The sequence below is a fragment of the Nerophis lumbriciformis genome, linkage group LG19 (assembly GCF_033978685.3).
Source record: "Nerophis lumbriciformis linkage group LG19, RoL_Nlum_v2.1, whole genome shotgun sequence".
NCBI lineage: Eukaryota > Metazoa > Chordata > Actinopteri > Syngnathiformes > Syngnathidae > Nerophis > Nerophis lumbriciformis.
In genome coordinates, this window is record NC_084566.2 from 7,542,962 (window position 1) to 7,570,393 (window position 27,432).

The 27,432-nt window shown below is 38.0% G+C and overlaps 1 protein-coding gene across 1 annotated transcript; it reads left to right on the forward strand.

Moving 5' to 3' along the window:
- Positions 1-1,836: 1,836 nt before the first annotated feature.
- nkx1.2lb (NK1 transcription factor related 2-like,b) lies at positions 1,837-17,990 on the forward strand. The gene is made up of 3 exons (XM_061979908.2): positions 1,837-2,376; positions 4,728-4,947; positions 17,044-17,990. The coding sequence occupies exons 1-3, from the start codon at positions 2,095-2,097 to the stop codon at positions 17,781-17,783; spliced, it is 1,242 nt and encodes a 413-aa protein (XP_061835892.1). The 5' UTR covers positions 1,837-2,094; the 3' UTR covers positions 17,784-17,990.
- Positions 17,991-27,432: the final 9,442 nt, after the last annotated feature.

Consider the following 27,432-nt stretch of genomic DNA (forward strand, 5'->3'; position numbering starts at 1 on the left):
ACCAGGTATGGTGAAGATAAGGTACTTTAAAAAATAAATAAATAAATAAATAAATAAGATATATAAATTAAAACATTTTCTTGAATAAAAAAGAAAGTAAAACAATATAAAAACAGTTACATTGAAACTAGTAATTACTGAAAATGAGTAAAATTAACTGTTAAAGGTTAGTACTATTAGTGGACCAGCAGCACGCACAATCATGTGTGCTTACGGACTGTATCCCTTGCAGACTGTATTGATATATAATGTAGGAACCAGAATATTAATAACAGAAAGGAACAACCCTTTTGTGTGAATGAGTGTGAATGAGTGTAAATGGGGGAGGAAGGCTTTTTGGGTTGGTGCACTAATTGTAAGTGTATATTGTGTTTTTGTATGTTGATTTAATACAAATAAAAAATAAAAAATTGATACCATCCATCCATCCATCCATCTTCTTCCGCTTATCCGAGGTCGGGTCGCGGGGGCAGCAGCTTAAGCAGGGAAGCCCAGACTTCCCTCTCCCCAGCCACTTCGTCCAGCTCCTCCCGGGGGATCCCGAGGCGTTCCCAGGCCAGCCGGGAGAGATAGTCTTCCCAGCGTGTCCTGGGTCTTCCCCGTGGCCTCCTACCGGTCGGACGTGCCCGAAACACCTTCCTAGGGAGGCGTTCGGGTGGCATCCTGACCAGATGCCCGAACCACCTCATCTGGCTCCTCTCGATGTGGAGGAGCAGCGGCTGTACTTTGAGCTCCCTCCGAATGACAGAGCTTCTCACCCTATCTCTAAGGGAGAGCCCCGCCACTCGGCGGAGGAAACTCATTTCGGCCGCTTGTACCCGTGATCTTGTCCTTTCGGTCATGACCCAAAGCTCTTGACCATAGGTGAGGATGGGAACGTAGATCGACCGGTAAATCGAGAGCTTTGCCTTCCGGCTCAGCTCCTTCTTCACCACAACGGATCGATACAGCGTCCGCATTACTGAAGACGCCGCACCGATCCGCCTGTCGATCTCACGATCAACTCTTCCCCCACTCGTGAACAAGACTCCGAGGTACTTGAACTCCTCCACTTGGGGCAAGATCTCCTCCCCAACCCGGAGATGGCACTCCACCCTTTTCCGGGAGAGAACCATGGACTCGGACTTGGAGGTGCTGATTCCCATCCCAGTCGCTTCACACTCGGCTGCGAACCGATCCAGTGAGAGCTGAAGATCTTGGCCGGAGGAAGCCATCAGGACCACATCATCTGCAAATAGCAGTGACCTAATCCTGCAGCCACCAAACCAGATCCCCTCAACGCCCTGACTGCGCCTAGAAATTCTGTCCATAAAGTTTATGAACAGAATCGGTGACAAAGGGCAGCCTTGGCGGAGTCCAACCCTGATAATTGAAATTGATACCGATAATTAAAAAAAACGATACTGATAATTTCCGATATTACATTTTAACGCGTTTATCGGCCGATAATATCGGCAGGCCGATATTGTCGGACATCTCTATTTACCAACGATTGTAATGACACAGACAATACATTTATAACACAGTTCGAATGGAGAAATATGACTTCATGTTATTGTTTCGTGTTTGATAAAGGGCACCTATGGTGAGTTTTTTTTTTTTTTTTTTTTTTTTTTTTAGTATTTTGAGTTAATAGTGGAGAAAGGGAGAGTGTATCAAATGTGCTGACAGCAGCAACATGGTGGATGAAGATGAAGATGAAGATGATGCTGATGATGATGATGGTGGGTGGTGGCGGGAGTTCTTCCCGCCCCTTCTTCTTCTCCTTCTTCTCCTTCTTCTTGCACTTCTTCTTCTTCTTCTTCTTCTTCTTGTCGCCGTTGTAGTAAAGTGTGTTGGAGCCAAAGGCTGACAAAGTGATGGATGTGGACGTGCGGAAAATGAAGTGTGTTGTTTGACGGAGCCACGATGAAGAGGACGAGGACACACACGTCGGACAGAGGCGACAATTAAAGCCGCCATGTTGCGTGGAGTCTTTACGGAAGTCTTTTTCATCAGTGGAAGTATGAACATGGACAGCATGGTGGAGGTTAGCGCTCACTGACTATTTCACGCGTGTGTGTACGAGAGTGTGTGAGAGTTGAAAGAGTTTTGATGTGGACGTTAAGTAGTCCACAGAGGAGTAGCGGCATGGACAGTGACGTGGCGGCGGCACACGCCGGGACACTGTCCTCCTCCCTGGACACGGAAGACGTACACTCCTTCAAGCAGGACCCGCTGGTGCCGCTCATGGACACTTTGGAGCCCGCACGGACTAGAGAAGCTCCTTCTGGGGACAAACTCATCTTCTCCACGGCGGCTGGGATTAGAGACTCTCATGCCGAGAACCACCTGGAGCCTCCTCCCACGAACCCGGTACCGGTACCGCCGCTGCAGGTACGACCTCAAAGATTGTATCGTATTTTAGTTGATCTTATCTCATCTTATCTTATTAGCTGGATACTACACACCTGCGTTCAATTAAATCAATAATCATAATAACAACAACTGGAATAAGATTCACGTTTGTAGGAAACCGAGGAAAACACACAAATATTATTATTATTATTAATAATAATAATAATAATAATAATAATAATGTGTGTGTTACCACAGCGCGCAAGTGTTCAGTGTGGAAGCGGGAAAGCCACGAAAAATAATAATTAAAAAAGAAAATATTTGAAAGGACATGTATTTTTCTTAACAAGAAAATAAGTATATATAATATACTCGCTGGAATATAAAGACAATATAACATACATCCATAAACGTGGATGCATATGCAAAAATGCAATATATTTATCTGTATAGTAATTTATTTATTTACATCTGCACCTTATTGCTCGTTTATGCCTGCACTACAACGAGTTAATGCAAGGCAATTTCGTTTCTTCACTGTACTGTAAAGTTCAAATTTGAATGACAATAAAGGGAAGTCTCTGTCTATAATATGTATGTTAATTTACAGTCCAGCCTGTGTGACGCAATTAAAAAAACAAACGAATTCTATTAATTTTCCAACTTGTGAAGCTCATTCATTCTTTCAGATGTTGCCCCCCTTGATTCTTATTCATTATTCCTGAAAATACACCGGCAATAAATTATGTAAACATGACTAAAACATTCAAATGAGCAGGACGAGTGTTTTGTTTGTTAGAAACGAAAATACAAATACGGGAATCATTGAGTAATATTTATAATTATAATTACTATTTAATTCATTAATTTATTTGTTAGGGTTGGTGCATATTATTTAATGAACATCTGCAACGATACAGGTGTAAATATGCCAGTTTATAGCACAACTGCGGATTTACATATGCTGTCCTCGTGCAGGTAACATCAATTTAAAAAAACCTAATACAGAAATAAATACATGTTACTATTAATATATAATAACTATAGAAAAACAAACAATTAAAGGGATGCGAGGCATTCTTACATTTAAGTCCTATTTTAGGAAAGAAACTTAGAGTAATGCAAAAAATAAATGAGTGTGTGTGTGTGTGTGTGTGTGTGTGTGTGTGTGTGTGTGTGTGTGTGTGTGTGTGTGTGTAGTGTGTGTTATTCATCAATATCGTGCGATAAATGTGCAATTATTCAAATGTATACTAGTTATAATTATATATGCACACACATTGTACTTACTGAGTAGATATATGTATACATGACTCAAATGACACATCGTGAAATACGCTAATAATGAAAACGAATAAAAAACAGTGACAATATGCATCCTAATTTATAAATTATCCCTATAATGCAAATGAACATATTCAATCGTGAAAGTATTATGTGTTGATCATGTATTTGCTGCTACTTTGTGAGTAGTTTGTACATATAACGATGCATATATTATACAAACTTCTATTTTAATCATTTAATGATGCAATGATTTCATTATGTTTGTTATAATTATGGATTTGTCCATTAGAGAGTGCTGTATAATGTACAGTATATATTATACAGTTGGAGATAAGGTAATGGGTGTCCAACGTCTGGCTTGAGGGTCATTTGCGGTGCGCAGCACATTTTATTATTATTAATATGAGTAAAATAATGAAATAACACAACTGGGAAAAAGAGCAAAAAGGTGTCATGTGAGGAGAAAAAAAAGACATGCTAATAATAATAATAGTAATAATAATAAGACACTTGGCATACACGTTGACTTATTTAATTCAAATGTGCATTGAAATATATAAAATGTATTTCTTAGACTTAAAAAAAACAAACTAAATGACAAATATGAAAATGATCCATCTCCCATATTATTGTTCACTAAGTTTAGACATACTGAGTCATAAATAATTAATGTTATATATAGATGTTATATATTATATCTATCTATCTAGAGAAATCGTTTAGTTGTAGCTTCCTTGCAAGTTATTAAACAAATGACACATACACCAATTATACATATGAAACCAAGTCCATACTAACAACATTACAACTATTCATAATTATTACTGATCATTTCCCACCATTTTAACTGCTGTTGTTTTTATTTTATTTTTTTAGTTTTTCGTGTTAGGTTAGAATGTTAAAGTAAGCCGCGAGTCAATAAGAAATAGGCTGCGGGCCGCATTGAAACTTTTCATCCCTAAGTTTACGAATGATAATATATCTAGTGAATATGAACTTATTCATGTGTCATATCTAACCAGGCGACAGTTTTTGTTGTGGATATAAAAAGCTTCGTAAAAGTTTGGAGGTTTTTTTTAAATAAAAAAAAAAGTCTTTTTTAGGGTCCTGCCGGTCACCGGACTACCCCTTTCTCTGTTCTGGACATTCTGGACCCAAACAAGTTCACTAGTCGGCGACATGACAACCACCGCGGTGAGCAAGGCCAGGAAAACCGGAGAGGATCCAGTGGAGGATCCAGCGGAGGATCCACGGGAGGATCCAGTGGAGGATGCGAAGCGGGCCTGGAGCCCAACGGCGACGCATATTCGCAGGGTTATCACAGTAAGTCACATTTATTTAATCGTTTATGACATTAACACAACATCATTCCATCATGCTTATATATTTTTTCGTTTAATGTAATAATGAAATATAAAAGTATTATTTTAAAAAATTCACTTTACCTGGCAGTGAAATATAATAACAATATTATATATGATATTATATGAGGCCTCCTCTAAATCCTCTAATGACACCACACCAGCATGAATTAAATGATAGTTTCGTTTTATTGCTACTCAGTAAAAATGATAACCGTTTTTTTCTCGTTCGGACTTCAGACAATATTAAAAAAAAAAAAAAAAAAAAAAAAAAAAAAAGAATAAACGCAGTCAATTTGCGTCGGCCTTTCCCAATTCCGCAATACTAAAAACGGTGGTATATGAATGCATGTATGAAAGTACACAATTTAATTTATTTATTTAATATATATCCCACATACACTTTATGTGACTCGGAGTAATTGACTTCCTTCTATGATGCAGTTTATTGATAATAGCGCAGACAATTCAGTATTGTTAAGTAATTCATGTTTCATGTAATTTTGAAGAACATTATATTAATTTAACTGTAGGGCCTACAACACACATTGTTTACTTTTAAGTATCAATTAATTCGTTAAATATTAATGAACAATTATTGTCCTGCCAATTTTGACAGGTTTCATTTTTAATCTTCCATCCATCCATTTCGGGACAAGCGGGATGTATTTGAGGAAAATAAATAGAATGAAAATACTTCAGAAAATTACCAAATACAAAACAATATAATTAGAAGATTACAATTATGTAAATATTCAAACATAACTTAGTTGATATTTTCTTGTAAACACTTTAAAAAAAAAAACTCAATTAAAAGCAATAATGAAAGGCAAACGCGTCCAAAGTGCAGTGTGGGGACCATTTGTGGACTGCAGCTGTTTTTTGTGTGTGCACGTTGTAATGCATATTCTAAAAATACAATAAACAGGAATATTAACACAAAAATACAGCAAAAGTGTGGAAAAAAGCAAAAACATAATAAAGGGAGAACATGTTGAAATGTTACTAATAATACAATTGTTACATATACTTGCAGGCTGTTTTTTTATATATATATTAGTCATTAGCACAACTTAAAAACAAATATTAGAATGGTTTACACATATTTTTGATTTGTCAGTATGGAAATCATTCGCGCAAGCAAGTCCTTATTTTGTCTTTAACAAAAAATACAACAATTGCCATATTAAACTCAACTCAAATGAATGATTCATCTTGTTTAAGTAACATACTATGTTATATACACATCTCTACTACTTACAGTATGCAAAATACTGTCACATATAATTAAGTTGATATTATAATTTAAGTACAGTTGTTAAATAACAGTAATATACTGTCACATTGTAATATTTGAATAACATATACGTATGTAATACACTGTAATACACTTATAGTATTTGATATACTATCACATTTGCAGTACTTGAATAACATATAATAACATATGTGATATCTGGTCATATTTCAACGAGGCCTACACTACTTTAATAACAGCAATGTACTTTCACATTTTCTGTATTTGAATAACATACTGTATATTGTCACAATTGTTGTACTTGAATAACATATTATGTAATGGATATAAAGAGATATAAAGTTATATATAATTTATATGGTCATATTTTAAGTACAGCACTTGAATAGCATTAATTACATAATGTCACATTTTTAGCACTTAAATAACTAATATACTGTTATATGTCCAGTACTTGAACAACTTAGTAGACGGTTCTATTTTAATAGTCGTGATGGCACCGCTGCATTTTCAATTTTAATTAAAAGATGGTTGTCATCTTGAGTAGTGTTAAAGTGAATCTACCATTATGTGTTCGAAAATATTAAAGGTTTAGAAATTTGTGTTGAACATGTCATGTGACCCGTTAGAATCCACATTTATTTAAAGTAAAATGATGATGATAATGACTTCATAAAATATTACTAATTGATGTGAAATATGTTACATATAGTATGCAACATTGTTCATGATAAATGTATCATTTGACATGTTTTAGTGCAGTGCAAATGTATTTTGAATTGAAAAAGAACATATATTGATGTCAAATCACGGAAACATTGACATTTATTGAGTGTAATATTTGCATTTTTGTTATTGTGATGAAGTTGTCACATCAGACTTTCAATAATTTCATAGTTAAACATAATATTTTTGTAGCTTGTTTTCTATAAATTTGTAGATTAAATGGTTTATATTATAGTAATTTTAAATATAGTACACATGCACACACTGAAATCTTTTAACCAAGCTTTATTTTATTTTCTAATAAATTAAAAGACACAAAGACTTTCCTCAGCAGAATAAACATAAAATGTTGTTCTTAACATACATATTGTTGTTGTAATGTTTAAATATAATTATCTTCTTCGGTTTTTATTTTTTGTAAAGTTTTTAGAGTGTGGTTTATTTTAATGCTCAAAGAATCCTGTTCATATTTATCACTGTGCTAAGTGGGTTCAATCTGCACAAAATATTTGTTATTCAAATGTTAAGTGCAATACAAATAAAAGCTATTATTATTATTGTTATTGAATAGTTTAGTTGCTCAGACAGCAATGTGTTTTTACTAGTTTAGATTGGGGTATAAAGTTTGTAATGGGGAAAGTCATTAATGTCTTTTGTACTGTTAGCTTTTAAGATAGCTAGCGATTAGCACGGTAGTTGCCAGGTAGCAATTAGGGCGCTAACTGCTAGCTACCAATCAGTGGGCTAGCTGGTAGCTACTGAACAGCATGCTAGCTGCTAGCTATCAATCAGTGCGCCAGCTGCTAGCTACAGTACTGATCAGCACATTGGCTGTTAGCTTGCCGGCTGCTTCTGGAAATGAGCTGTTTCACCGTGTTGTGAGTTTATCGAACTGCGGTAATCAATCACAAAATTATTGTAATTAACATATGAAACATTAATATTAATCACTGGAAGTTTTACCACAGTTTATCATTAACACCGGTAATTGTTACATCCCTCGTCATATGACTGTAACATGACAAGCACTCCTAAATGTTTCCTTACTAAGGAACTTGATGCTCAAAGTTGTAGAACACTTTTTATTACAATGTTTTTGTTGGGTAAATACACAAAATATTTTATATACCTTATCTATAAAACGTACTATACAGTATTCAGTACCTTAAGCCTAAATAAACACATACGTTGAGGAGAAAATGTCCCTCATGTACATTGAAGACACTTTGAGGGTACTACAATATTCAGTACAATCTTGGTGCAACATATCATTTGTGTCAATGATGCAACAGTACTTTAAGTAAGGAGGCAGGCAACAAAAATAAATAATAAGGTATACTGTAAAGGTATTTGATTGGTGTACACATGTACCAATCATACATAGGCAGCAATTCTTACATCAAACAAACCAAAAAATAAAAGCCTGAACCATTTATTTAAAAAAAATATCAAATGAATAGTACTTTAGTAAACAATATGTACATGATGATGTTGGTATGAAAGTAAATAATTTGATGGTTCAGTGTAGATATGAAAAAGTACATATATTGACTAATGAATAAGAATAAAAGGGAGTTTTTGTGGTAAAGGAATGATACTTGTATCAGTGTTAGCTTTCAAACACTACTAACTTTGTTGCATTATTGTTTTATTTATGAAATTATTCAAGACATTTGCTGCTCTCTGACAGCTTACTGCTTTTACATATTACAATGTTTGTACTTTAAATTGTCTTCTGTTTTTGTCAAATTATTTTGATTGGGTTTTGAAATAACTTTCTTGGATATGTGTTTATTTGTATTTATCAATTACCTTTGTAACACAGGCATGCCCCATACTGCACTTTTATACACAAACACAACTATTTGTATACTGTAGATATATTTAAGTGTTTGATAAATACTGAGTCAAAAGACAATTTATCAAAGAAAAGAGAATGTATTATTACATATATCCTTAAACCAAATATGTCATGAAAGTACTTTAGTATTGTGTTCACCATACATTCATTTATTTATTTATTAGTGGCAGTCAAAAGACAAATGGAGAATATAGTCATAAATAGTCATATTTTACGCTTTTCAATTATTCTCTCTATGACAGGGGTACTGTGCTGTTTTTATTTTGAAGTACCGACTTTAAAAACACATGAGTCAAAGATTATCCATATGACAGGAGCACGCTGCTGTTTTTAGGAATCTGTTTTAAGTATTTAAACTACTTACCATTGAACGGGTGTCTTCATTTAGAAATGATATCAAATCATGTGTTTATCACAAAGATTATTATTTATTGAACACCAAAATAAATAGTAATCAAAATTCTATCAAAAGAAAGCTGGAAATATTTTTAGGATAACTGAAATAAACAAACCATTGTATGATATTAAATTTTTTTTAGTTTCACCTGTGTGTCCTGTGTGTGTGTGTAAATATACACTTATACACATTTATAAATATATATATACTCATATATTTATATATATATATATATATATATATGTATGTACAATCGATATACTGTATATGTACAATCATATATATATGTACAATATATATATATATATATATATATATATATATATATATATATATATATATATATATATATATATATATATATGTATGTACATCATTGCCCCCGGCCAAATTCATTTAGCCTAATGTCGTCCACCGAGTCTAACAGTGTTTGGAGACAGTAATATGACTCGAGTAAAAGTAAAATGCATTGTAGTCATACAAATGATTACTTGAATAGAGTGAATATTCAGTGAAAAACGGCTTAAGTACCGAGTAACAGGTGAGTAAGTTCTGATTTATTTAGTAGCTATTTCTAATGGTACTTGCACTACAATTGTAGTTGGTGTGTGTGTGTGTGTGTGTGTGTGTGTGTGTGTGTGTGTGTGTGTGTGTGTGTGTGTGTGTGTGTGTGTGTGTGTGTGTGTGTGTGTGTGTGTGTGTGTGTGCGTGTGCGTGTGTTTGTGTACAGTTTGTGAGGGAGACAGAGATCCTACTACAGCATGTTCTGTACAACAAAAGATGCTCATTTTACAGTCACTTATGACGCTACAACAGGGCCAATGTAAGCATATGGGCAGCTAAAACATGAAAAAAAGTCTACAACTTACCGCAACATGTTTTTTCTATTTGGAAGTGGAATTCTTGTAGGCTGAAATGTGAACATTTCTACTGACACAGATGACAGTGCATGATATAAATGTTATTTTTCATAGTTTCTAATTAAACATTGACAGCACTTCGTCTGACGTCATGTCACTTTTTACAGTGTATAGGTTGAGTGCAATCATGTGATTGCCAGGCTCCGTTTAAATGGTGAATAGGAGTCAAACGTCACTAGTGCTTATGTTGGATTGGTGAAATAGAGTCATGTGACCGTGTTCGCACAAAAAAATCTCTCTAACGAGCTAAATTAATGCGTCTTTGCAAGCAGCATTAAATAGGTTATACATTAATAATTTGATATAAAAGAAAGTCAATGTAACGGAGTAAATATAATGTTTCTTCTTCACAAAAATATTAATGTAAAAGTAAAAAGTTTGTTGCATTAAAACTACTCTGACTAGTCAAATGTATCCAAACGAAGACTTAAGCAAATGTAGTAACGAAGGGGATGTTGCTCCGATGCCCCACCTCTGGGCATCTGACTCCACACTACTATTCATCCAATAGCCACTCGTTGGTGTCTAGCTACCATGTTATAATAATTAAAGTTAAAGTTAAAGTACCAATGATTGTCACACACACGCTAGGTGTGGTGAAATTAACCTCTGCATTTGACCCATCCCCTTGTTCACCCCCTGGGAGGTGAGGGGAGCAGTGAGCAGCAGCGGTGGCCGCGCCCGGGAATCATTTTGGTGATTTAACCCCCAATTCCAACCCTTGATGCTGAGTGCCAAGCAGGGAGGTAACAGGTCGCATTTTTATAGTCTTTGGTATGACTCGGCCGGGGTTTGAACTCACGACCTGCCGATCTCGGGGCGGACACTCTAACCATTAGGCCACTGAGCAGCATAATAATAATAATAATAACTATTATTATTATGATAACTTTTGAAAGATGTTTGAATTTGTGATATTCTCAGTGTTTAGCTCGAGGAAGAGCCTGTCGTCATTAATGTACATTACTTACTTTAACCTTTCTTTACAAGAACTGAACGTCCACATGTTAATATTGTCACTTACTTTTTAAGCCTTTACTTTCAGACTGGTTTCCTCTGTAAGTCATTTGTCTTTCTTAAGAGACTAAATGCTCAATTTATTATCTTCATAATCTTGTTCAGTGTGTTTTTGACTAGAAAACATGCATATTTTTCCAACAATAACAATTCAATTGTTATTCTAAACAAGCAGGTTGGGTTAAAGTATGGACTTTTGTCCATGCAAAGCAATTAATTTCTTTACTGAATACTTAAAGGGGAACTGCACTTTTTGGGGGGGAATTTTGCCAATCGTTCACAATCATTATGAAGGACAAGTATTTTTTTTTAATGTGTTCTAAATATTAAACAAATGTGATCAAAAGTCTGCTTCCAATGGGAGCTGCCCTATTCTGACTGTAAAGCCCTTAAAAAACATACAAACACCTCCATTAAGATTTTATATACATGATGTAGGTATATATGTAATGTAGTAACAGGTTCATGTACAACATTTAATATTTATATATTTTGATCTTTTTAGGCATACGCAGCGCATTCATTTAAAAAACGCATTACAACGTTCGCTTTTTTTAACAACATCACTGATTATTACTCACTGCAGACTTTATGAGAGCCAACAAACATAATAAAACATCACTTACTGTACAATGTCTTCGGTCATTAGGATGCCGCCTGACAGGATGTCCATATATTCCCGTTTAGATGAAGAATGACTCATAATCCTCGCGAAGAAACCAAGCATATTTTTTTGTCGTTCTCGCCATTTCCGGGCTAAATTGGCTGTCATAGTGTACCGACTTGTCAGATTACATCCTCGTCCTTCTCCTATCCAGGTGAGAGGCATGATTTAAGATCTACAATAAAGTTTGACGAGCAAGGAAACGAGGAAGCAGAAGACCACTCGATGATGTAAACATAGGCACACAAGCTTGTTGCTGCTATAAATAGTTTGTCTGCGTTAGCGCTTCTAATAACATTACCACTAATACTTGGTTGATATTCAAATCAGGAAATGTAAATGGAGTATTGTTGGCGCTTTGTGGATGTTTTTCAATTGGGTTTTAGCCGACTTTTATTTATGTTTATTTACGAGTTAGAATGCGTTATTTAAAAAATCCATCCGTCGTCATGTCCTTCATAATGATTGTGAACGATAGGCAAAATTCCCAAAAAAGTGCAGTTCCACCTTAAAGTGTTTTCAATGCCAGTCAGTCAGTGTGACAAAGACATAACATCTCTGCTGAACATTTGGAGAGATGCAAAACGTGCGCGCCTGATGCATTGGTAACAGCTTGCTGTTTTGCACAAAGCAGCTCTAGAAAACGATGCCTTCCGCTTAAGAGCGCATAAATAAATAAATAAATGGGTTGTACTTGTATAGCGCTTTTCTACCTTCAAGGTACTCAAAGCGCTTTGACACTACTTCCGCATTTACCCATTCACACACACATTCACACACTGATGGAGGGAGCTGCCATGCAGGGCGCTAACCAGCACCCATCAGGAGCAAGGGTGAAGTGTCTTGCTCAGGACACAACGGACATGACGAGGTTGGTACTAGGTGGGGATTGAACCAGGGACCCTCGGGTCGCGCACGGCCACTCTTCCACTGCGCCACGCCGTCCCCAACGCGTCCATAATGCTTGTCTCCCCTTCAAGAGGTGGAGACATCCAATAAGAAAGAAAAGTGTGACTTAGCTGACCTGCACACAGCATAGTCAGAGCTCTGCTCACAGAAGGAAGTGTTTGGACTGAGGTCGGAACTCGAAGCTTTGCCACGGTCACTCAGTCAGTGTGATTCTGATTTACATTTGTCTGTAATTATTGAAGGGTTAAAGGAACTTCCTGCAAGTTCTGATTTCTTGGACCAAGACTTGGATGAAGTCTGCAATATTATATTGAATATTATAGTCTACATTTTGTCCCTATTATGAGTTTAGACACTCTTGGCTTATTACGCCAAATTTGGTGGTCCGCTTCTTCACTTTCACACTAACGTTCTTACTTCCGATTGTTAGGGGTCAGGATGTCGATCTCCCAGCGGCGCTCAAACATGCATGTCAACTGTCTAATCAAAACATATGTTTGCTTCTTGTGCAAACAAAGCAGGAGCAACAATGTGTAACAATATATTAACTCTTTATTGCCCAAACGTCACAACCCTGTTACAAATATTACTTCAAGTGGTGGTGAAAACCAGAGGTGGGTAGAGTAGCCAGAAATTGTACTCAAGTAAGAGTACTGTTACTTTAGAGATTTATTACTCAAGTAAAAGTAATGAGTAGTCACCCAAATATTTACTTGAGTAAAAGTAAAAAGTATGTTGTGAAAAAACTACTCAAGTACTGAGTAACTGATGAGTAACATACACACACATATCATATATATATATATATATATATATATATATATATATATATATATATATATATATATATATATATATATATATATATATGTATACACACACATACATTGATATATACAGTATATCATTTATATTTATTTATTTTGCCGTTTTTGTTCACATGTTAAAGGTGTTTTAATGAATATACATGCATGTTTAACACATATAGATTCCTTTCTTTCGTGAAGACAAAAATATAAGTTGGTGTATTACCTGATTCTGATGACTTGCATTGATTGGAATCAGACAGTAGTGCTGATAACTCCACGTTTTCAAATGGAGGAGAAGAAAAGTTCCTCCTTTCTGTCTAATACCACATGAAAGTGGTTGGTTTTTGGTATCTTATTTGTCCAGCTTCCATATTCGTTTTCACACACTTTACAAGAAATACATTGGCGGCAAATTCCGTAGCTTGCTAGCTTGTTTGCACTGGCTTTCGGAGACTCTTATTTTGTAAGTGCAGGCGCAATGGAGCGGCACTTTTATTGTGAAGACAGGAACTGTGCAGTCAGTCTTTAGGCTTGTGACAGGATGTACGGTTGAAATAAAAAAAGTGTCTCTTTTCCTTCACACTTTTGATTGATTGATTGAAACTTGTATTAGCAGATTGCACAGTGAAGTACATATTCCGTACAATTGACCACTAAATGGTAACACCCCAATAAGTTTTTCAACTTGTTTAAGTCAGGTCATGTGACCGCCTGGCTCTGTTTGATTGGTCCAACGTCACCAGTGACTGCATCTGATTGGTGGAACGGAGTCAAACGTCACTAGTGACTGCATTTTATTGGTGGAACGGAGTGAAACGTCACCAGTAACGCAGGCACTTTGAAAGTCTGTCTGACAGACCAAAACAAACAAAGCGTGCATTAACAGATCGATAAAAATTAGTAGCGAGTAGCGAGCTGAATGTAGATAAAAGTAGCGGAGTAAAAGTAGCGTTTCTTCTCTATAAATATACTCAAGTAAAAGTAAAAGTAAGTTGCATTAAAACTACTCTTAGAAGTACAATTTATCCCAAAAGTTACTCAAGTAGATGTAACGGAGTAAATGTAGCGCGTTACTACCCACCTCTGGTGAAAACGCTCGCAACTTAAAGCATGACAAGAAGTCGAGACAGCGCTCTTATCTCAAAGTAATTGTAAGTTAAGGTACCACTGTATATGAAACTCTGTCTTTCAACCTTTTGAAGTAGAGGTATTGTTTTTTGCTTTTTGAAATTAAAACAAGCTGATGTTTTTAATCAAAAAGTGTGTACCGTATTTTTCGGAGTATAAGTCGCACCGGAGTATAAGTCGCACCTGCCGAAAATGCATAATAAAAAAGAAAAAAAACATATACCGTATTTTCCGCACCATAAGGCGCCCTGGGTTAAAAGCCGCGCCTTCAATGAACGGCATATTTCAAAACTTTGTCCACCAATAAGCCGCCCCGTGTTGTAAGCCGCATCTAACTGCGCTAAAGGAATGTCAAAAAAACAGTCAGATAGGTCAGTCAAACTTTAATAATATATTAAAAACCAGCGTTCTAACAACTCTGTTCACTCCCAAAATGTACGCAAATGTGCAATCACAAACATACGTATATCAACATGGACAGAGCTGCGTGAAAAAAGCCACCCGGCCTCTTCGCGTAAACTTAAACTTACCTTAACCACTCGCTCATCTTTTCTTCATCCATCCCTTCGAGTTAGCTTTTATGATGACGCCGGCTGGAAAGGTCTCTTTTGGCAAGGTCTTTCTTTTGAATATCACCATGGGTGGAAGTTAGCATGGCAAGCTAGAACCACAGTGAAGGATGACTTCTCATTCCCTGTGGTGCGAATATTCACCGTACGTGCTCCCGTTCCACAGTGCGGTTCACAGGAATATCAGTTGCTGTGAAATACGGTAGTAATCCGTGTGCGGATGGAGAGATTGCGTCTTTTCATGAACCGGATCCTTGTCGCTTAGTAGGAGCCATTTTGTGGTCTTTACAGATGTAAACAGGAAATGAAACGTACGGTGATATCCACGCGTTTTTTCTTCTTCTTCCGGGGGCGGGTGGTTGCTTACAGTAGAAGAAGAAGCGCTTCCTGTTCTATGGGGGCGGGTGCTTACCTTGGCGGTTGCTTGCGTAGAAGAAGAAGCGCTTCCTGTTCTACCGGGAAAAAAGATGGCGGCTGTTTACCTAAGTTGCGAGATCGAAACTTTATGAAAATGAATCTTAATATTTATCCATATATAAAGCGCACCGGGTTAAAAGCCGCACTGTCAGCTTTTGAGTAAATTTGTGGTTTTTAGGTGCGGCTAATGGTGCGGAAAATACGGTATATGTCACACTGGAGCCCGGCCAAACTATAAAAAAAACTGCGACTTATAGTCCGAAAAATACGGTTAGTGACGTTGACACTAAAAATATCAGAAAAAAGAAGAATTTCTTCATGTAGTTCAATATTTGTTTAGAAATGAACTTCCAGGTCCTTCACATCCACCACATTCTTGTCACCTTTCACTTCTTCTTCACTTCACCTTCTACAGTATTTATATTGATTGATAATTGTCAGGACTTGATCTTGGGAGTTTGCTTTTCCGGGGTGCAACGGAAAGTTGGCACGGGGAGACGGGAATTAAGGTACATGGCGGGTTTTAATATATCAATTTAATATATCAAAAAAAGGGATAAATGAAAGCGCGCACAGTGGCGGATAATAAACTATGAAACCAAAAGACTATAGCAAAAAGTACAAATGAAAAGCACGCACAGTGGCGGAGAATAAACTATGAAAAACAAAAAGATTATAAACATGGAACAAAAACTTACTTGGCTTGGACAAAAAAGGAGCAGCGTGAACATGGACATGAAACAATGGACAGAGCATAAATGTGGTGTGAGGTCGTCAGAAAGACAAACTGAAAAACACTGAACTTAAATACTACAGACATGATTAACGAAAACAGGTGCGTGACTCAAGACGTGAAACAGGTGCGTGACGTGACAGGTGAAAACTAATGGGTAACTATGGTGACAAGACAAGGGAGTGAAAAGCCAGAAACTAAACAAAACATGACTTAAAACAAAACATGATGATTACACAGACATGACAATAATACACTAATTGTTTTCCGATTTTTGTTGAAATCCTGTTTGTGTTTTTTTTCAGGTTTAAATTACGAGGAATAATTAAAACAATGATTGCAAATTCATGAAATCACAAGTTGATACAATGTTATAAAAAAAAATAGCCTCAAAACATTGCAACTTTCTAAAAAAGCTGCTGCAAATTCAAGCATTTTAGGCCACAACAATCACAAAAATCCCCGGAGGGACTGATAAATGTCCACTAATGTTTTGGAGGCAATCAACTTTCGACCAACAAGTACATTTTGTGAAAACATGCAAAAAAATCGGAATAAATTGTTCCAGTAGATGAGTGTTAAAGATTAAATGTGTTCTGTACTACTGGTGTAGATATGGAATGTCTCATCTTCATTGTCTTACGTTGCAGAAAACTTTGGCTACAGAAGTCCAGATGAGGACGTCTACAACGAAGCTGGTACTCCAGACTCCGACGCACCAGATGGGCTTTACAGCAGCGAGGAAAGCAGTTCGGCTCTGCATTTCAGCGGGGACAGAGATGTTGGCCAGCAGAGCCCTCAGGACCCCAGCAAAGACTCAAAAAGCCCCAGAAGAGGCTCTGCGGGTCAGCTCATCAGCGTGCAGCCTAACGGAGGCCACAGTGGGCAAGGAAAACCTAAACGGAAACGCTCAGGCACGGACTCCAAGTCGGGCAAACCCCGCCGAGCACGCACTGCCTTCACCTACGAGCAGCTGGTGGCGCTGGAGAACAAGTTCAAGTCCACTCGCTACTTGTCTGTTTGCGAGCGGCTCAACCTGGCGCTGTCGCTGTCCCTCACCGAGACCCAGGTCAAGATCTGGTTCCAGAACCGCCGGACCAAGTGGAAGAAACAGAACCCCGGTGCAGACACTTCGGCTCCCACCAGTGCAGGAGGCGGAGCAGGCGGGGGAGGAATGGGCGGCGCTCTCGGCGGCCTCAGCCCGCTAAGTCCGTCTCCCCCAATCAGCGGGCACCTGGCCTTACACACCGGCTACGCAACCGGACACCATCACCCTCCTGCGGGCAGCCTGGTCCAACTTCCTTTCCTCACCACCAGCCATGTTCTGTCTCCTTTCATGCTGGGGACGCAGAGCTACGCTGCACCTGCCTTCTACAGCTCACACCTGTAGGTAGACGCACCTGCACGAGGACACTCTGAGCCGAGGGACTGACGTGTTTCAGCCAACCAACAAATGCTGATTCAGCTCCTTTTTAAGACAAAGCTTTAATTTTGATTGTTTGGACTGAATGTGAATATTGTACATATTGGATTGCCATAGTGAGAAAATATAAAATGTTAGATACGGAATGATCTATTATTAAAAGTACCGTGTTGCTTCAGCAGTGTTTTCCTTTCACCTTTCTGTTTTTCAAGTTGTTGACATGAAGTTAGGATCGACTGATCTTTGATAATAAACAAAGATAACGACAAAACATGCAAGTGTGTTTTTCATCAACCTTTTAAAAGTACACCGACAGCTCGATTTTTATTACATTCTAAAGATGAAGTTAACACGTCCAGGAGTAGAACACAACTAAAAAAATATAGAAAAAATAATCTGGTCCAATCCCCTTGAAAAATGAGACTGCATAACCAAAATGGCCTACAACCAACATTCCCTCTAAGGTGCGCGCCTGCGCAATTGCGCACTGCTCAAGCGTCCTCTGCGCACAGCAAATATATGCCGCGCACCAATTTAAATCCCATCTGAACTCTAAACAAAAATAAACACATTTATTCTGTATAATTTTGTAATGCAACTCTGAGTGACAGTGACAACAAGCGGCCCTAACAGTGTTCGTCAACATCGTTCAATTATTGTAACGTCTATCGAGATGCTTCGAGGACAGGAATTATATCGATCACTTTATTGAGCAAAACTGTTTATATTCGGCCATAACCACACCAAAAACATGAGTAAAAAACTTCTCTCGGAAAAGTAGTCATTTTCTGCCGTACAAACCAGGCCAAAACTAATTTGTCATCTGTCACCAACACGCATACCACTAAACCACTGGTGCGTTTATGGCCACACAAAAAGTCGGACAACTCAAACCACACAAAGTTACACTATGACTCTTCAGTCATACGTGTGCTTATTCTACTGTCAGTTATTATTAATGTTAATTTATTTATAGTAATCATGGAATGCTGTTACTAGAGAAAGTTACAGGAATGCACACTTCATCCTATGCTTACATTTCATTGTGCAACGTGAGGATGTTTAAGGGCAACTAAATGTGATCTCTGAAAGGGGTACAAATGATTTCCAAAGCATGACCCCCACCCAGACATATTGTACAATACTAATCCATAGCTTATGAAAAACAAGATTTCTTTTATTTTCATTACAAGTGGGCCAAATCACTAATATTACAAAATAATCTCATGAAAATGACTCCTCTCATTTGAGTGTTATTAAAAGATTGGTTTGAGACAGGTGTGCTGCTGGTATTGCCACGTGTGATGTTGCTCACATGTGCTCCACTGAATGCTCAGGGAGTTTTTGTGTTTGAACAATTCGAGGGAACATTGGTTAAAACCTCTTTTTTCTTTTTCTTTTTTTTGTGTGATTGTCACACACATTAGGTGTGGTGAAATCAACCTCTGCATTTGACCCATCCCCTTGTTCACCCCCTGGGAGGTGAGGGGAGCAGTGAGCAACAGCGGTGGCCGCGCCCGGGAATCACTTTGGTGATTTAACCCCCAATTCCAACCCTTGATGCTGAGTGCCAAGCAGGGAGGTAATGGGTCCCATTTTTATAGTCTTTGGTATGACTCGGCCGGCGTTTGAACTCACGACCTACCGATCTCAGGGCGGACACTCTAACTCCATTCTTCCATCCATTTTCTAGCAGTTGTCTCTCTCCAGGTGGCTGGAACCTATCCCAGCTGCATTCTAGCGAAAAAGGCTGGGACAAGTCGCCACCTCATCGCAGGGCCAACACAGTGATCTCTAAAGATTTCCATGATGAATATGAGTAAACGTTTTATCCCAGATTTTCTATTGTGTTAAAAAACTCAAATATGTGTTAGTTGGTGGTATAAGAATAATATAAGCAAAGAGTAATAAGAATGAGAGCTTTAATATTTTAAGGGGGTTGTATTAGGCAAGGCATTTTTTTTTAATAGCATTAATATGCTCGGCAATCCAAAGTGCTTTACCGATGCATCGCAATTAAATATTTTAATTGAGATAAATTGCATTTTGGTCATGGTTAACTCAAACTTAATGGTGACCAATCGCACATAATGTAACTTTTCATCATTAAGAAGTGTACCGTAGACAGATAATTTTCAAGTTTTTAACACCAATTACTTTGCTTTGATGAAATGTTTTTTTTCAACATTGTGCTTTTTTATACAGTTAAAAAACAAAAGGACATGCAAACGCTTTTAATGACAATTAAAACAAATACCTGCAGTGTGTTGATGTCCTGCAAGATTTTGCATTTTGTAATGTTGACCTTTTTCATTTTGTTAGTGTAAGTTAAGCATAACTGACATATTCCTTATTTTCTGTATTTTCCTGTCCAGCGCTCTTACTTTTGTTCACTTTCTGTCTGGTTTCACTACTCTGGCCGTGGCACTGTTTCCCTCACCTGTCCCTGATTGGCAACCTGAGCACACCTGTGTGTGGCTGCCAATCAGGCTCCTTTATAAGCCAGCCTGCCCAGCATCAGGGCTGGAAGATTGCCTCGGTTATGGCCAATGTCACATGTGTTGTTAAACAATTAAATAATTGTCTTACCTGCACATTGTTCTCCTGTCTCTGCATCTTGGGGTCACAACTATTGCAGCAATGCGTGAGCGCGACACATAGTGCTATTATTGTGAAGAGGTGTTTTGACATGTTTTTGACGACGTGACAAGAATAAAGAATATAAAGTAGTGATGTGCGATACCACTGATGTTTTTTTAAGAACCTGATACTTAATAAAATTCAGGCTGGTATTGCAAAGCGATCCGATATCGATACTTTGTGCAAATATGACTTACTATGAATTTGGAACTGATTTTTCCATAATGTACCTTTTTCTTTGTGCATTTCTGCTCACTATTTTCCCACTTGAGCCTCAACAGTAACTAAACACAAATACTAAGGGTGTGCCTCGCTACCTTAAAGGTGCCATATGTAATAATTTCATGTCAAGTCATCATTTAATGGCCCTGATATGTCAAAAGGCATTATTAAATCATGTTCTTTTCAAATACCTCTATAACTAATAACGGTAGTTCAGCAGGGTTATGCTCATTTCAAAATTAGATTTACAGCCCCGAAATCTTGTTATTGTTTTCATTTCGATGACCCGTCCTCCACCGTTTGACCAGTTAGAAAGTCTGTGAGTGTGTCACATCCAGGTTGCCAGTTACGCACCGCCCTCGTCATCTAGCTACTGCCACTGGTAAAGTTACTAAACATGTCAGACCTTAGTAAATCTAAAAGGCGTTGTTACGATTCTCAACTAATTCATGACAAAGCCAGGAACAAAAGGATGATTTGTATCGGGGATGCCTTTGAAAGATGGAGACGATTGAAGGCGGAGAAGATTGTTTTCATCTGACGCCAAACTTGCTAATTTCCTCCTTGATAGGTAAGTCAGGCATTTACGTTTTCTTATTACTTGAAATAAATGGAAATGAACATTTCGTATGTAAACTATATTGTCCAATATAGTCTAACAAAACTAGTATGTTCGTGCAACGAATGCTTAGGAGCAAAGCACCATCACACTAGTGTAATGCTTACTTAGCATGTTAGCCCGGTCAATGACACATCGACATACAGGCTAACAGCGGAAATGTATGTCTGTTAGCCTGTATGTCGATGTGTCATCCAATTGACAGGGCAAAATATATTTTCGACAAATAAAACCTATGTGGATATTGGTAATGTTCGTGCCTATTTACTTCTCAATATGCTGAGGAAATGCGTTCCAACATTAGCACGGCTAATTACGGTTTCTGGCACTGCATGTGCATCAGGCACATATGGGGTGGTATTTTCTTGGCACAATACAATGCTTTACATGTAATGATTTTCTACTTTTGACATGGTAATAGGCTATATGATTTATACGTGACGTGGTTTTTGCGTGACGTGGGTTGGCTCATAGAATTGCACTCTGCACTGAAAGATGGTGATGTGCGTAAATGGAAGAGAATGCAGTGCGTCAGGTTGGATGCAATATAGAGTTATGCCATACTCCCGAAATTCAGGCGGAGCTGGAGGCCACGCCCCCTCCAGCTCCATGCGACCTGAGTGACATGTCGACAGCCTGTTTTCACGTCCGCTTTCCCACAATATAAACAGCGTGCCTGCCCAATCACGTTATAACTGTAGAATGATAGAGGGCGAGTTCTTGGTTTCTTATGTGGGTTTATTGTTAGGCAGTTTCATTAACGTCCTCCCAGCGCGGTAACAACACACAACGACAGCAGTCACGTTTTCGTCTACCGTAAAGCAGTTCGTCTGCTGTAAACAGCAATGTTGTGACACTCTTAAACAGGACAATACTGCCATCTACTGTACATGCATATGTGACAATAACATCTACGACTTTTAGAGAGTGCAGTGCACAACTGCGCACACAACAAGAAGATGAAGCAGAAGAACGAGGAAGATACAGCCGACGACGAGTAAGATGAAGAAATACGCTTGTAAGTTCCAAGCCGCAGCTGCGATTGAACCTGGATAGCCTCCGGGAAGAAGTAGTGGACTACCAAGTGCTTGGCAGTGAAGATCTTCCTCAGGAAGCAAAGATTGACCGGTTTTGGGCCATGCTAGGGAGAGATGGAAGATTCCAGACTCTAGTGCATTTGATGAAAGCACTTTTGTGCGTGCCACACAGCAATGCATCATCAGAGAGGGTGTTCAGCATGGTTAGAAAAATAGTGACAGAGAATAGAACAAGGATGGACAATTCAACCCTTAACTCAATAATGAGTAGATGTGTGTATATGTGTAAATAAATGAACACTGAAATTCAACTATTTCTTTTATTTATTTATATATATATATATATATATATATATATATATATATATATATATATATATATATATATATAAATATATATATATGTATGTATATATATATATATATATATATGTATATATATAATAAATATATATACATAGCTAGAATTCACTGAAAGTCAAGTATTTCTTATATATATATATATATATATATATATATATATATATATATATATATATATATATATATATATATATATATATATATATATATGTATGTGTGGGAAAAAAATCACAAGACTATTTCATCTAGACTTCGCCTCAGACTACGACTCAATCACAGGCAACGAAAGAAACATCATCATCCACGCAAAAAACTCCATTCTCATCCACAACAGTACACCATGGCAAAAAAAGAACAATGCAACATTTGACGTCACTATGGGAAGTTTTGACGGAGCAGAAACGTGTGAACTCGTTGGGAGTTTCCTCCTCTCCCAGCTCGCTAGCCTCAATCTGAACCTTGGTATTTACCGTGATGACGGACTGGCAGTGTGTCGCGCCTCGCCAAGGAGCAGCGAGAATACCAAGAAGCGCATATGCCAAATTTTCAAAGAGAACGGCCTACGGATCACGATTGAAGCCAACAAGCAAACCGTCAACTTCCTTGACGTCACTTTCAACCTGAGAAATAACAGCTACCAACCATTCACGAAACCCAACACAACACTCCAATACGTGCACCATGACAGCAACCACCCACCCACCACCACGAAAAGAATACCTACCGGAATTAATAAAAGGCTATCGATGCTGTCATCTAGCAAAGCTGAATTTGACCAAGCAACCCCCCCGTACCAAAAAGCCCTTGATGAAAGCGGATACAATTTCACCCTCACCTATGAACCCACGCCAGGAAACCAGCCAAAAAAGAACAGAAAACGAAACGACATCATCTGGTACAACCCCCCATACAGCAAAAACGTCTCAACTAACATTGGACACAAATTCCTCAATCTGATTGACAAACACTTTCCCAAAGACAACACCCTAAGAAAAGTATTCAACAAGAACAACATTAAATTGAGCTACAGCTGTATGAACAATATACGACAAATTATCTCAAACCACAACAAAACAATTGCAAATGAGCCGTCGGCCCCCGGACAGAGCGACTCCAAAACCAACAAAGGCTGTAACTGTCGAAAGAAACCTGATTTCCCTCTCAACGGGGGGTGCTTACAAACATCAGTTGTCTACCAATCTAAGGTAACACGCAAGGACATTAACACATCCGACACATATGTAGGATTAACCGAGGGAGAATTCAAAACCAGATGGAACAATCACAAGGCTTCTTTCAGGAACCAAAACCTGCGGAATACCACAGAACTCAGCAAACACATTTGGGACCTCAAAGACAATAATGTTGAATATTCAATAACATGGCAAATTCTTGCATCCAGCACACCTTACAATAGTGGTAATAAAAGATGCAACCTATGCTTGAAAGAGAAACTGTTTATTATTTACCGTCCAGACCTGTCATCCCTCAACAAGCGCAGCGAAATTGTAACAGCATGCCGCCACAGACGGAAACACCTCCTAGGTAACACATGAGCCAATCACCACGCCCCTACGCCAGCCTGTACCTACCCACTCTGTGCCCTATATAAACCATGGTATGCGAATGCTCCCATTAAAATCTCCTGATGATTGAGGGAACCCCCCCTCATGAAACAGGCCTGTAGAGATGAAATAGACTTGTGATTTTTTTCCCACACATACATATATTGCGCTCTACTACGGTATCGAGCACTATTTTTTGGATAACCTTATTAAGACATATATATATATATATATATATATATATATATATATATATATATATATATATATGAAATACTTGACTTGGTGAATTCTAGCTGTAAACATACTCCTCCCCCCTTAACCATGCCCCCCACCCCCTACCTCCCGAAATCGGAGGTCTCAAGGTTGGCAAGTATGAGTTATGCTGAACGAAATGTGGCAATAATTTTACTGTTGGCCTTGGCTTGCCATCAAAGTAGGCCTATGCGATATATATGTTATATATTATTATATATAATTATTCTGATGGTGGTCCATGCGGTCAAACTAGACATTTTAGCAGGGTAATTAATGCCAACAGTCTGTCCCGACTACCGACGAAAATATTGCTGCGTAACTTTACAAATACATTTGGCTCATCAACATCTGTAAAATGTGCCATAATTACTTAGTAAACCATCTTGCAAGAAGCATAAACAAGAGAAACCTACAGTGTAGTTGTTCCTTGGAGTAGGATTCGGATTCGGCTGCGTATCTGGCCACCTCAGTCATGGAGAGTGGGAGGGGACTACAGCATTTTGACCGTGATTGCAGTACCATTTCTGGCCGCATTACTACAAATGACACCTTTAAATGACTATCCGATATGCATCTCGATACATGGGTTACGATACGAATCACTAACAATACTTTTTAAAACATTACGATTCGATGTAAAAGGGAGCTTTGCAAGAGGAAAGAAAAATGGATCATGTCTGAACATTGTCATGTGTTTATTTTTCAAATGGACAAAACAGACAGTTCCTGTATTAATTATGAGCAAATAGAAGTATCTAAGTCGTAGCTTGGTTGGTAGAGCTGCCGTGCCAGCAACTTGAGGGTTCCTGGTTCGATCCCCAGCTTCTGCCATCCTAGTCACAGCCGTTGTGTCCTTGAGCAAAGCACTACACCATTGCATTTTCAAGACCTCAACGGTGGAACAGGCGGAGGATGGCGGATGAAGGCTGCAGCAGAAAAGGGTCCCCAGTCGTCTTGGACTCCATGCCACTGGACCCTGACCCGGATCTGTCAAGGATCCTGCGGTGACTGTCTGTGCACCTGTCTCCCCACGTTGAACAAAGTCACGCACAGGCATCCTCCATAAAGGGATACCCCCCTACCAGGAGGATCGTCATACTCGCTTCGAGTGACCGCCGATGACACCATTGCTCCTGATGGGTCCTAGTTAGGGTCTTGCATGGCAGCTTTCCGCCATCAGTGTGTGAATGTGTGTGTGAATGGGTGAATGTGGAATTTTTAATTGCATTGCAACTGGACAAAAAAAAACCGATGTAAACAAAACACTTTTGGAAAGCTAGCAGGTATTTAATGTTGTTTGCTCGGGTAGCAACAATTAAATAGAGAGACAAGCAAGCTGTGCATCAAGTAGAGGTGTTATAACACCACAGTATACAAGTGTAAGATATAATTATACGCCACCAAGTAAACTAAACGGCAGCTTTATTGTGGAAACTCAAATACTTTTCAAAGTGCCATTCTGGTGGTTACTGTGCAGCTAGGTCTTTATCTTTAGCACAATGAACAGTGTAGCGAATGCTGTGAATACTTTGCAGAGTTGGGGCTGGAAGTCTTTCAAATCAGTATCCTTGACTTGCCAGTTGGTAGCTCTGCGATCATTAGCATACTTAGCTCTCGCATGGCCGGCTTTAGTGTCTCCATGCCGTCACCACAAGTGGTTGCTCAAATTAGTCGTGCAGCCGCAACTTTGTTGCTGCTTACCAAACATTACAAATAGCCATAATTTTATCCAACCGACCATTATTTTAAAACAAAATCTGCACTTTGGATTTTATATTCGGGGGGGTGTTGTCTGTAAACTCTTTCGGTGCTGTCTGCCATGTTGGTCTGCTGTCAGTCGCAAACGAGAACATGACTACGTCATCACAGAAGTCTCGCAAGATTAGAGAGGCCATATTTTTTTTAGCAGAGCTCCAATCAACCCGATTCATGACTTTCCAACTGGACATTGACGGATCCAAAGGCTACTAGATTTAGATCAATTTAGAGGCTCGTCAAACAATTTATTCATATCTCTAAAGTTAAAATCGTTTTTTGATTTGTACCGATTAATCCCCCCAACAGATACATTATCCTACGCTACAAAATGGACTGAGGATCAAGCAGAACGCGCTTATGGAACTTCTAGTTAACGTGTTACCAGAGGTGGGTAGAGTAGCCAGAAATTGTACTCAAGTAAGAGTACTGTTACTTTAGAGATTTATTACTCAAGTAAAAGTAAGGAGTAGTCACCCAAATATTTACTTGAGTAAAAGTAAAAAGTATGTTGTGAAAAAACTACTCAAGTACTGAGTAACTGATGAGTAACATATACACACACACATATATACATATATATATATATGTGTGTGTGTATATATATATACACACACACATATATATATATATATATATATATATATATATATATATATATATATATATATATATATATATACACACATATATATAAATATATACACACATATATATATATATATATACAGTATATAATTTGTATTTATTTATTTTGCCGTTTTTGTTTACATGTTAAAGGTGTTTTAATGAATATACATGCATGTTTAACACATATAGATTCCTTTCTTTCATGAAGACAAGAATATAAGTTGGTGTATTACCTGATTCTGATGACTTGCATTGATTGTAATCAGACAGTAGTGCTGGTAACGTCCATGTTTTCAAATGGAGGAGAAAAAAAGTTCCTCCTTTCTGTCTAATACCACATGAAAGTGGTTGGTTTTTGGCATCTTATTTGTCCAGCTTCCATATTCGTTTTAAGACACTTTACAAGAAATACATTGGCGGCAAATTCCGTAGCTTGCTAGCTTGTTTGCGCTGGCTTTCGGAGACTCTTATTTTGAAAGCGCAGGCGCGATGGAGCGGCACTTTTATTGTGAAGACAGGAACTGTGC